At 40.0% G+C, this 13586-nt stretch overlaps 1 protein-coding gene across 2 annotated transcripts in view; it reads left to right on the top strand.

The window, feature by feature from the left end:
• Positions 1 to 496: 496 nt before the first annotated feature.
• Positions 497 to 13586, top strand: part of GRIA3 (glutamate ionotropic receptor AMPA type subunit 3) — a gene marked incomplete at its 3' end in the record, with an annotated part of 379180 nt that continues 366090 nt past the window's right edge. For both annotated transcript variants that reach the window (XM_080718396.1, XM_080718397.1), the window contains exons 1-2: positions 497 to 695; positions 1760 to 1918. In XM_080718396.1, coding sequence (XP_080574522.1) covers positions 587 to 695; positions 1760 to 1918 — 268 coding nt within the window. In that variant the 5' untranslated portion in view covers positions 497 to 586. The remainder of the gene's footprint in view (positions 696 to 1759; positions 1919 to 13586) is intronic.

Below are 13586 nucleotides of genomic sequence, written 5' to 3'. Positions count from 1 at the left end.
AGCTTTTCGCTTTTTCATCCTGCCCCCCGCCCCCGCCTTTAGACAGCATCTTCTGGGGAAGGGGTCCCAGGTTTCCTTTGTAATTTCCTTCATATTTCTTTATCCCTATCTTTGTGTGTGTGTGTGTGTGTGTGTGTGTGTGTGTGTGTGTGTGTGTGTTTCTGTGTCTTAGGTTTTTATTCTCTCTCCCCCTCCGTCTTTCTCCCCCCCTCCCCTCTCTACCTCCCTCTTTCCCTCCTCCCCTCCGATAGGGAGAGAGATCGCTTTGGCGAAACCAGCGAGCAGCCAATGAACCCGCCTTCCAGATTGGTGTGAAGACAGAAGTGAGGTGGGGGGTGGGGAGGGGGTGTGAGAGATCCTAGGAAAGAGAGAGAGAGGAAGAGAGGAGAGAGAGAGAAGAAGAAAAATTAGAGGAGGAGGCAGCGGCGGAGGAGGAGGACTAGTGTGGGGTGGAAAGGAAGAGTGAGCGAAAACAAGTTGAGGGGAGGGGGAGTAAGAGCCGGAGAATTCTTTTTTCTTTTCTATTATTATTTTAACGACTCCCGAGTTGCGTCCATGCTCCTGTCAGCTTCGTTTTAGTCGTAGCATGGCCAGGCAGAAGAAAATGGGGCAAAACGTGCTCCTAGCGGTCTTCTTTTTAGTCCTGGGGCTTTTGGGTCATTCTCACGGAGGATTCCCCAACACCATCAGCATAGGTAAGTGCCAGCGAGCCGCCGGTGGGGCTAGGCTCTTCTGCATCCAAGACCCCTGCCCGGCGTGGCTGCCGGCTACCGCGGCAGAGGGTCCCCGTCCTGCATGGCCTGGGAAAGGGAACGGCGGAAATCTGAGTCCCAGCAAGCTGGCTAGTCTAGGGAGCTTCGAGGATGAGACAGGGGCTTCCCAGGGCTGACAGGGGTGGACTTCCTAGGTTTCTGAGCTGGGAGAAAAAGGGGAGATGAGCTGGAGGTCCGGATGCTGCAAAGGGACGAAGAGTCGCGGCTTATCAGCAACGGACTTTGCCAAGGCATGCAGCTGCTGGAAGTTGTCCCAGGGTGATGCTGCCTATCTGGCCTCACTAGGGTTCCTAACCTGGGCCCCAGGTGCCCTGTCCTGCATCTACTGCTACAGGGTTACAGGCTAGTGCTGGGGGACAAGGAACCTGGCAGTGGATCCGGTAGGAGGTGGAGAACCTGAGCGAGCGGGCCAGCAGCGAAGTCACGCAGACCATGAATTCATGAATTGCCGCTGTGTCTGTCTGGAACCCAGCTCCGGGAGCCAGAAGAGAGTTCTCTCTGCTGTCTGTATTTACTAGTCAAGAAGTTAGAATTGTTGCCATTATTGAACTAATCCCTGTATTGTCACCAAGGAGGATGGCTAATGGGGAACGTGATGGGGAAACAAGGGGGGGGAATTGTTTTTCTTCTCGATTTGCCCTTTCACCCCATAAAAAGATGGACCAGCTATGGGGATGTGGGTGAGGGACTAGTGTAAAGAGAAAGGCTATCATCTAAGAACCAATTCCCACTCTTCATTCCATTGTCCTACCCCAAAGCAACCCCACTCTTTCTTCTCTCCCTTCTCTCCAGCCTCTTCTCTTCAGTCTGGAGAAACCAGGTTTCTTTTGGACAAAATCTGAGTTCACAAGTCTGAAAAAGAAAATCAGTCCTCAGTTGTGCATCTCAGTAACATTGAGAAGTATCTGGTATCTAGTGCTCCCCAATTTATAACTCATCCCAGGGTAGGGGGACATAAACCAAATCTCCATCCCCTTTTCTTATAGGTGGACTTTTCATGAGAAACACCGTGCAGGAGCACAGTGCTTTCCGCTTTGCTGTGCAGTTATACAACACCAACCAGAACACCACCGAGAAGCCCTTCCATTTGAATTACCACGTAGATCACTTGGATTCCTCCAATAGTTTTTCTGTGACTAATGCTTGTAAGTAGATCTACTTTTCCTCCATTTGGGGCCTTGGGAACCTCACTTGCATTTTGGTTGTGGTGCTTGGGTCTTCTGTGTACTGGCAGGTGATTGCCTCAATAGACATTTTAGGGGATCTAGTCAGTTCTGGTTTCATATTGCATAAATCAGTCCCAAAGATTCTGCTATGGGGCTGAATGCAGTAGGCAAAATTGTCATGATGCAAAAGTTTAATTTTCTTCCCTGCTAAACTGGTGTTCCCTCCCCCGCAGCATTTTTTTTTTCCTAAGGAGAGAGAAAAATAGCACGGTTGTTCAGGGAAATTTCTTCAGATGGGATTTTAAAAAGAAGAAAACAGCAGCTTCTTGATTGAATCAATTCAGGATATACATTATTTGGTTGTTAACACTACTGCTTGGCAGTAGGAATGAGCTGAATTTGACAACTGTTAATGTTTAGGAACTAAATATGATAAATCCCACAAACAAGTGACCTTGAAGAACAGATCAGGCTGAATTCCCTGGCCTCTTTCTGTCCTAGAATATCACCTTTCTTATGGAGAGAGCTCTGATAGGAACGGATAAGACCACAAACTGATTGCAAGTGATGAACGCCTGGCAAACTGAGAAGGGAGAAGACAGAGCTTAGATGAATGTTTGGAAAGCTAGCTGTTTCCCTAGTGTTGTGTGCCCCCCAACATTAAGAACCACCCAGTTCTTAAATTAGACCAAAAGGTTGGGAGGAAGTCGGAGCAGAAATATCAAAGGGGGGATCTCATCAACCTCCAAACCATTTCTGAAATGCATAATTGTGTACTGGGATTATTCCTTTGAAATGGGACATTTAAGAAGCTAAAATCATGGGGAGTCCAAGTGTCTCATTGTCTGCTGGACACAAGGTTTTACTTGAATGAAATGGTTGTGAAAAAGAATTCTTCATCTAAGCTTATTTCACTAAAAGTTTCACAACAGTGAAAATGATGATGACATGAATGAAGCATGATTTGTTTTATGGCTGGTGTAGTTTGGATTTTTTTCTCATTTTCTTTCAAGTGAGAAATAATATTTATGTTTGATTGGGTGAAACTTTATATATGACTTCTTTCAAATCCTTCTGTCTCAAAAAATATGTAATTTCCAAAAACCATTATAAGGGTCCTCAAAAGCATATGTTCCTTGGATTTGAAAATTTGAACTTAGGGGCTGGGGTGAAGTACTTTGCAAGTAATGTGACAGTTATCAGCTTTAAGAAAATATTAGCTGAACATACAGATCCTTTCATAAATATGTTATTTGACATTTTTGGCTTTCCAACATTGGTAAAAATAGGAATGTATTAATTCTAGCTAAGTATGAAAGTTATAAAATGTCTGTCTATACTTTGCCTCTTATTTCAGTCATCTCAACCTGTTTCCACAGTACTTACAACACACCTCTGACTCTTAATCCTGCAGCACTGTGGTCTAGTCAAAAGGCTGAAACTCAAATGCAGCTTCCTAAATTATAGAACAGATGTAAAACCAAATGCATAAAACTACCAATGTTTATTCTCAGCAATAATAAATAATATTTATTTCAACTTTCTCCAATGTCTTTCCACTGATCAGAACTAGGATAAGCCATTTGGCCTTTCAAGAATGATCAATTTCTAAGGTTTTTGGTCCTGTTCTTATGGTCAAAACAAATTGACACCTTCTAGCCTAGGGCCACTGGACCCTTACCAAAGGAGTGATCAGGAAATTATCTTAACCATGTGAAAATCTTGGATTTTGGAATAAGTATTGCCACACATATCTGTGTCGAGTTGCCTTAATGCCTAACCTTTGAGGAAAATAAAGTAAAAACCATGGGAAAGGAAAAGTGATTGTCAGAATCCCTCACTTTAAATCCAAAGCACTTCTATTTACAAGGCTGAGTTATGGCTAGAGGCTTGAGAGTGTGGGAGAAGGAGTGTGGGTCACCAGAGAACATGGAAAATAAAAGAAAAAGATGACCTTGACCTTAGTTTTGCCAAATACACATGTATCCATGCATAAAAACACACCACACATGGGAGAAATATATAGAAGCCAATGATGTGTACCTAGCCTCCTGTTGGATTCTCGGACTTTTTACAGCTCAGATGATAGAGAAGGAAACTGTCATCTTTTCTGGTCCCCAAAACAGTCATGTCTGAATGTCACAACCATTGAATGGGTGCCAGATCTCAATGCTGACTCCCGGCAGCTGCTGCTTAGTAGCTTAGTATGAGAAAGATGATGAGTCTAACCATAGTCTGAATGCATAAATGAACATTCTCAAGGGGCTAGAGAATACTTGGAGTTTTCTACTTTATCTTCTCAGTCTTGATTTTTCTTCTTTTTGTAAAAGTAAGGGTAAAACATTTCAGATGTAGACAAACAATTCCAGCTCATTGCTGGAACCTGGCAGTGAGGGATCCCAGATTTCATTCCTCCAAGTAACTACCTGACTGTGAGAAAATAAATAAATAATAAATAAATAAATAAATAAATAAATAAATAAATAAATAAATCCTGTATCCTTTGGCCTGCCGTTCCCTGGAAACCTAAAGGGAATTAGAAAAAGGCCCAGATGAGAACAACTCTGATCACCCATCTCTCTTATTTGATTCAATATAGAATGTACTTGTAAAAATTAAAGAAATTTCTCTCTGTGGCTATGTAGAACTCCTAGTTTCAGCTTCCCCTAGCACTAGAATTGATCTCTTCTCATGATCTTTTCTGCATCCTCAGTTCTGAGGAAGGCATAAACTTTCTAGGGCCTAGATACTCAGGTAAACACACACAAATGGTAATTTCTTCTGTATATGTCCCTACACTCTACTGTCCTTTGGGATTATCCTCCTTTCTACCCCCAACCCCCTTAATGTATTCAGAAGGCTTCCATGCAATGAATCCCAGGTACCAGTTATTTAAAGACTCTTCTTCACCAACAACCATTTTTTCACAAGCCCCAAAAGATTTGCTTAAGACTTTACTCTTTGCCTTAAGAGGACAATAAAAGCCTCCCTGGCTTTGAATGGTGGTCCATTTGGGATCTTGGCTCAGAGTTGAATTGAAGTTTATCAAAGAGACTCATCCAATTTAGAGTATGTGTTCCCATTTCAGAGGAATTAGTAGAGTTTGTTGCTTTACTTTTCTGTTTAGTTTTATAAACCCAGAAAGAAATATGGTTTGAATATTCTGATTTCAGCATATAAGCATTCATAAACATACATAGGCATTCATACCCACATGATCAGTATATTTGAAAAGAGATGTAGATACAATTACACATATCTATTCTTTGAAAAAGCAAATGTTATCATCCTCCAATATTGGGGGCTGTATAAACATCAAGGGAGTCCTGAATCCTATTTTGTGGCTTTGCTGCTCTGGTTCCTTGAGAAAAAGACCATTTCCCTTGAAGTCCCCTCCGTGTGTCTTGCAGCTGTGTACTTGTAGTGCACTCCACACTACACTGCCCCAGCCTCTGCAGTGTCAGCTCATTAGTACACAGATCTCATATTCCCTCTCCGCACTGTCATTGCAAAAATTGCTGTTGTACACCTTTACAGCCAACAAATGTGCTCACGGATTACACACTGTTTGCAAGAAGCAAGAAAAAGGCAAATGTAACCTTAAAGGATATTCATCACGGAATGGTGCTCTAAATGTGTTGGCTTAAATAAAAATATGTTGATGGAGATGCAACAGTGATAATGAGACTGAAAGTCAGACTTAGGAGCACACAATCTAATGGAGCCCTAGGCAGAATCTCTTTTGCTGGCTAAACCTAACCTATCAGCCCCAATTTTTTACTCTATTAATTTTTTAGCCATTTGAAACATACCTGCTGAAAACATGCCCCCTTTTATGACTAAGTGTTTTTCACTACCAGGTACACATAGCCCATACAGGTTTTCATCTCTTGCCTACAGGGTCACAATCTAATTAACTAGTTATTTTAATTGCCAGTGTCTGGTTAACTATTTAGGGACATTAGAAAGGGAATGACTTCCCTGATTCCATGCTCTGCAATTTGGTGGGTTTGTTTAGTTTAATTGGGTTTAGTTTGGGTGTTTGTCCTTTCCATGTGAGCTCTGGAACCAGGGTAAAGACAGCCTCCCCCCTTGACCACCCATGCCTGTAAACAGATCTTCACATACCAGCTAATGTCTTTTTTGCCTCACTTCTCCCATTGCTTTCCTCATTTTTTCTCCTTTCTTCCTGTCTCCTCTGTCTGCTGGCTAGTCCCATGTAGGATCACAAGTTTAGCTCACTTTTCAGCCCTTCGGGCCAGCTGGCTTAACCCACTGAAGCACAAAGAGATGACTCTGGTGGAGCCAGTCAAAAATTTTAGTTACCCTCTCACAAGGTTTATTATGGGTTTTTAAAAAATCTATTTTTATGGGAAGGAGGAAAAGGGAGGAAAGTGATGCTGTTCATTTGGGCCATAAAAATAAATGGTAAACAGCAGGCTGTAGAGGTGAGCTTCCTGCAAAGTGTATTGTCACCTATACAAAACAGCTTCCTATCAATCTGTGACATGGGGGTGGGGAGCATTTGAGGGGAAAGAACAAAGAGGATTATTTTTTATGTGTGCTTACTGCAGAATGGGTCATGCCTTTTCTTTCTAACTGAAATTTTTAACTTTTTTCCACAAATGAAACTAGTTTTCCAAATTCCCCTACAGTAAAAATCTTAATCAGCCCCCACTATTCTCACTCAATCTTCAAATTAGGTCGGGGGATTCAAAATCAAGAAAACAACCTCTTGACTGTGAATAGTGGGGGCTTGTTGAGATTTTTATTGTATTTTTGGCTCCTAATATATCTTTAATTGTCATTGTGATAGAAGTAATTGGCTGGCTTCATTTTAACAGATAAAAAATAAATGAAACTGCTGAGGTGTCATTATTTGTCTTCCTTTGTGGATGAAAAGTTTGTCATTTTTATGGAGTTGGTTTAAGGATTAAATGACAGCCTGGAGTTCAAGAGAGGGTGGGCATTTTAAAAGATAAAATTCATGATCTTATGGGAAAATAAGTAACAGTTTTATTCAGATTATTAACCTTTGAACTTCTTAGATAGGGTGTGCAAAAATATTTAAAAGACCTTCCATGAGACTCTATCTTCTTTGAAGGTAAAGAAAATCGTATGTATACTTTACCTGCTCCATTAAAAAAATCAAGATAATAAAATTTTGACTTTATTCTTTTGGCTTTGTTACTTTGGGTTCAATTAAATGAAACAGCCAGAGGACCAGGAAATCAAAACCGCAGGAGGGGACAATGGGTATTTTTCAGTAAGATTGTGGAATTTGTACAGGCACAAAAGGAACTCTAGCCCTTCCTCCTTCCTGAGAGTTGCTCAGAAAATGCTTGGAATCCAGACACAAAGCAGCAAATAGCCAGGTCCTATTTGTGTGATTAGCCTCTAGCTAGAGCAGCTATCCCCCAAAAGAGGTCAGTCCTTGGCAAAAGGTTAACATGGACAGAATTTGACTTGCTTGGATTTCTACCTCTTTTATGACCATAATTTTTTCCTCCTGCTGTCTGTCCAGCTCAAGTGCTTTTGCTGGTCACTTACTGCCTACTCACTGATTTTCCCTGGATTCTGAGGTCCATCCATACTAAACTTACCTAGGGACTATTTCTGACCCTTGACTTTTCTAGACCTAAATCTCTTTTTTATTCAAATATTTTAGTCCATCCTCCTCAGAGACTGCATCCCACTTTGGAGTCAATGGATTTTTACCTAATATAGGTACATAGCTGAGTGGCAGATAAAGGCTTAATATACCTAATGAGGAAGTATTTGCTTTAAAGTCAGGGACTATGATAATCCCAATCTCTCAGTCTTCCAGAAAAGATACTTAAATGGGGATGATTCTAGATAGGATGCTTAAAATATTTGTTTACCCAAAGCAAAAGTCTGCTGGCTTTGGTCATAGCAAACCGTCAAAGTACGTTGGATGCAAGTACACCAAAAGCATAGGCAGGCTCAGCTTCTCCAAATGAAAACTAAAAAAGCATTTGAGGTAATTTGTGAAGCAGCCAAAGTTCATGGGGATTAATTTTATTAAAGAGGCTGTTATAAGGTCTGAAGCTGTCTTGTGGGCACTGACAGGAGATGCGGGGCACACAAGAAAGGTCATTAGAGAGAATGATGGGAAAGCTGGTTCTCAAGCTAGAAGTTTCCATGCCCTGGGATGGCGTATGGGATGCCACATTTTATGAATCAGCATCCATCTCAGACACTAAATGGTAACTCTGGAGGCATTTGGAAAGTGAGCCAAGAAGTGTCTCCTCCTCACTCCCTCTATCCCTTCCTTGTCTTGGCTTAAGTGAACACTCTGGCCTTCCTCCTAGTGGAAATAACTAGCATACTCTCTTCTGGATTTCTATTTGAGCATTGGTGAGAGGAATAGGTGTTTACATCCTTCAGTCTTAACCTCCCTGCTCCTTAGTTTCTAATCATCACTGGCTTTTTAAGCAATTGTTCTCAACACAGCCACCATTTGTCCTTATGTGGAGAAGACAGGGGAGTAAGGATAAAAACCAGGAGAGAAAACACAGCTGGTAAATCCCTCCCCACTCTGTGGCATAATCCAGTGAAGAAGAGCACTTCTTGGCTTTTCTTGTATACACTGATCACCTGGTGTTCTTGTTAAAATTAAGATTCTTCTTTAGTAGGTCTACTGTGGGGCCCAATATTTTGCATTTCTAGCAAACTCATGGGTGATCCTAATGCTGCTTGTCCTTGAACTGCATTCTGAGTTAGAAGAGTACAGAGAAGGGACACTATGCCCATCAAAGAAAATCCTCTTTCAGACAAGTTTTTACCCATGTTTATACCCTCTTTCCATTTAAAGAACATTCAGAAGGAGACACATTTGGCTCATTCTGACTTACAAATATCTCTAACATATTCCTAACAAATTCAAGTATTTTAAAGTCAGGTAGGTGGTATGGTTAGGTGACTGGTGAAAGTATTCATTTGAGTTTGGTTTTTCTTGGGGATGTGGAGGGGGCACTCAAAGGCAAGCCAAGAGAGGAGGTTGTTAATGAGTCAGGACGACAATGCCATGGTTTCTCGCCACATTCCAAGGTATCCCTTTTAGAAACAAACTGCTCAGGAGATTTAAGATTGGCTTATTGTCATTCTCTTTCCAATTTGCTTCTCTGGGTCAAGGTATGCTAGAAGGAGACATGTAATATCTACTCCTCAGCTGTCTGGCATATCTCCTAACATGGTTAAAAACAAGAAGCACCACATAATTCAAATTCTAACCGGTCCCAGAAGAACCTAAAACATGACTCTGTTTTCAAGGCCTGTGTGAGGTTTTCATTGATAGGAGGTAATAGATTCCGTGTTACTTTCTAATATATCTAAACTGACAACTATACCAGAACTATTACACAGTGTCATCCGAGGACTGTAAAATGACACTCAACCCTCTCAAGATATTATCCCTCAATAGTCTTCCATTAAACTAAAATTTCACAAGTTCATTTATTTGTGTTACTGTACTAAACTGGGCTAAAATAGAAGTGGGCTACCTGGAAAGGAATGAGTTAAACCCTCATCAGCCATTAATATTTCATCTAGAATTATTTGTTCAGTTTATTACCTATTACTTCACAGAATCCTCAGAGGGAGCTCTCCAAGACAGATAAGTGACCCAGAATGAGATATCTGCCCAAAGAAGTGGAGTATCAAATAAATGAAGGGCATTCAGGAGGGTAGCAGAAAATCCTCAAGGTTAGAAAGAATCCCTGAAATATGCTTCATCTATTTTGAAACATTTGACATGCCTGGGTAAAATTATCGTACTTTATTCACTAATGTCTTATCTGCCTTTGACTGTTATAGTTGCATTTGACCAGTCTAGCCATACACTTCCAATGGCAATGGGCCTGCTGTCTGCTCTGCATGTGCCTGTTTGCTGCAATAGATGATCTGAGCCACAGAATTGTCCACAGTTACTGTGGGTAATTTTCAGAAGTAAAATCAGTTTGTGATAGAGAATCATAAGGATTATTTTAAAATTTCAAAATTGTTGTGATTAAAAAATGGTCTACTCTAGGGCTGGGGATGTAGCTCAGTCGCAGAGTGCTTGCCTAGCATTTAGTAGATCCTGAGTTCAATCCTCAGCACTGCAAACAAAAATAAATTCCTCTCAATTGTCCATGATTGGCTGACTTATCTCACCAATTACTCATTGCAATCAGAGCCCTCATCTTTGAAGCTACCCAGAAAGGGGTCAGGCTACAAGCAATGGATGAGACAGGAAAGGATCAGGATCCAGTCCACAGAGGGTAAGTATATGGGGAGGGGTGTTAGTATGGATCTCTATGCAAGAAACAGCTTTGTAAATTTAAGGTAGAAAGGCAACTAACATTCATAGCTAGCCAGAACCTGTCATAGATTTTCAAACATGTGTCTATCTTGTTACAATTTCCAAAGCTACTTGTCAATTATTTTAAAACAGTTTCTCTAATTGGACTGCTTGCATCAGAATCATCATAAATACTTCTTAATTTTAAATTCCTGGGTCAAACTCCAAATATACCAAATCAGAAGACAAAAGAATGAGCTTTATAACAATCTCCATAGGTGATACTAATGAAAACTCAATTTGGGAATCCAAAATTTAATAAGTCCTGGTACTACAAACACAGATATGTAGATTCAGATTGAATATTAATTGTGCAACCACTAAGCACCAGGTATTATACTAGTACTTTCACATATGTTGCTTCTGTGTGTACTTGAGGTGCTATTGGCCTGTGCATGATTAGTGAGTTTGGCTCTCATACTGAAAATCTAAGCCTTGAAACAACTAAGAAACTTGCCTCAACTCACAGTACCTAAAAGAAACAAAGCAAAAATGCTCTTTGAGATGATAAGAACAGACAAAAAATGAATTTCACTTTAACAACTTCTTTCCTTATTTGGTTATTATCCAATGATTGATCCTGAGCTATGCTATAAACTAATTGTCATGGCAAATGCCAATCCATTTATTCAAAACAGATGTATTACAATCAGTTCGTATGGCATCTCTTCCTCTCTATTCTTGGCTACCAACAAATGTAAAACCAGATCTGAAATAATAACTGCTATTCATTGAAGCTGTACCATGTAGAAGGCACTATGGTGAAGTATTTTATATGTCTTATCTCATAGAATCATCACAATATTTTCAGTAGGGATAAACTCATGACCATTTTATAAGAGGAATCAGAGGTGGTTCAAATTTATAAGAAACCAATTCAACTGGGCATGGTGGCGCACGCTTGTAATCCCTATGCATGGGAGGCAGGGACAGGAGGATGGCCCAGTTTCCAAGCCAGCCTCGCTGGCTTAAGAGACCCTGTTTCCAATTAAAAATATAAAATAGGCCTGGGAGTGTAGCACAGAAGTAGAAGGGTTTTCAGGAACCCTAGTACCACCAAAAAAGAAAGAAAGGAAGGAAGAAAGAAAGAAAGAAAGAAAGAAAGAAAGAAAGAAAGAAAGAGAAAGAAAGAAAGGAAGAAAGAGAAAGAAATAAAGAACTCAGGTTCACCCTGATGGATAGTGGAGCCAATATTCTACCTAAGAATCTCCCACTTCCCAAGCATGAATTGTTTTCAAAAAGATTTAACACCTCAAATGAATATATGTGGGAACTGAATGAAATGTGTTACAACAAAGAGTATTGAGGCCTGTGCCAATCTGGAGAGTTTATATTCCTACCTGGAGGCATTTAAATTCAATTTTTTGTGGTACTTAGGGTGGAACCCAGGGGCTTTTCTACCTCCTCGCTTTACTCCCAGATCTATTTTATACTTTATTTGGCTAGGCCAGGCATGGTGGCACACACTTGTAATCCCCGTGCTTGGAAGGTGGAGAGAGGAGTATCCCGCAGGTTCAAAGCCAGCCACACTGTCTTAAGAGACCCTGTTTCCAAATTTTAAAAAAAAGTATAAAATGGGTCTGGGAGTATAGCCCAGAGGTAGAAGGATTTCCAGGAACCCCAGTACCACACACAAAAAAAATCTCCCAGGCTAAAAGTTTCCCATATACTCCAAGAAAGAGGAAACTCCAACTTTATACCAAAGTCTAAAATATGAATGTGTAGTGAGCTTCCTAATGTTGTAACCTAATGTAATCCAACTTGGTCATTCACATCTATTAGGTATACTGTGTTAAATATCAAGAATGAGGGTTAGAGGTCTTCTTGCCATAACCTCATTACCAAGTATGAAAGACTCAGCAAAATCATGTCATCACTAAAATAGTAGCAAGCAGGCAGAAAACTCTTGGACAGCCAGTTCTGCAGGCTTAGTGAAGTTCAATTTACTTATCTTTTGAGTGCTCAAACAGTAGCTTGCACGAAGGTTCACTTGGGGCAGACAAGACAACTTTCTAATGTCAAAATTCAGCTAACCATGGACCCCCATCTTTGGCTACCCACAGGGCAATTTCCAAATAGAGCCTAGGATCCCATTTCTAAAGAAAAATACTATAGAGCTAATTATATCTTTATATCTTCTTTCTGCTAATTTGAGAATACTTCTATCACATTTCTAGCCAATCCACAAGTTGTAAATACTACTGATTTCACCAATGAGAAATTTGATGTTAATTAACAAAGCTTCTGGTATTCATTGGAGAAAAACTCCTAGAATGTTTGTAAAACTTCTTCTTGATCTGAATTTTTTATACTAGATAAACACTCCTGGACTATGTGTGGGTAACTGACCATAGCTGGTGTGTAAATTAAGATTCACCCACCTACATATATGCCACATATATTATGTTGAAATAAATTAAATCACAGAAAATATAACATTTGAGACCCCATGTTTCTATGGCCTTGGGAGACAGAAAAAAAGCTGTAGGGAGAATAAGGGTGGAGGGGTATGAGCAATGGGCCAGGAATTCAATCTGATCTGTGTTCGTGTCAGTTCTGACAACCAACAATTTCCTGGATAACCTTAGATAAGTGCCTCTTATTCTAGTTTTTTTTATATCACTTGCAAACTAGTAAGATTCTTCTAAATGATATTCCATCTTTTACATACTATCATTCACTCTTATCCCATTCTTAACCATCTCAATTCATTTTTTGAAGATTTAAAGAATTTTATTAGAAATATAGAAATACAGAAAATAGAAATATAACCCCATGCCAGAGTAGCATGGAGGGATGACTTGAATGAATACACCTATCTCACTTCATTTTTACTGAGGAAAGCCCATTCAAAAGGAAGCCCCCCAATTTCTTTTATTTTTTATTTTTATTGGTATATTATAGTCATATATCTTAATGAAGTATAAGATGGTAGTGATGGACCCATCACTAAATTTCTACTCATATCCATCTATCCTCTGCCATTATAAGATGCCATGATGGAAATATCAAATCCATGGAACAAATGGATAGTATTTCCAGCAAGTTATGACCTATCCTTGCTCATCCCAACTCTTCTACTTACTAAGTGTGAAACCTTGGGAAAAATTACTTAACTTCATCATACCCCAAATTCCCTAATAATAATAATTCTTATATCATAGATTTGTGGAGAGTTTCAAATTAAATAAGTCACAAATCAACATAAAACACATGATAATACCTGGCACATGTTGGATATTATCACTAATATCATCATTAGTTCAAGATCTTATGAGATTTTTG

Source organism: Muscardinus avellanarius (genome assembly GCF_963383645.1).
Source record: "Muscardinus avellanarius genome assembly, chromosome: X".
NCBI classification, from domain to species: Eukaryota; Metazoa; Chordata; class Mammalia; order Rodentia; family Gliridae; genus Muscardinus; species Muscardinus avellanarius.
The sequence above is the reverse complement of the archived record's forward strand: the minus strand, read 5'-3'. Positions and strand labels throughout refer to the sequence as shown.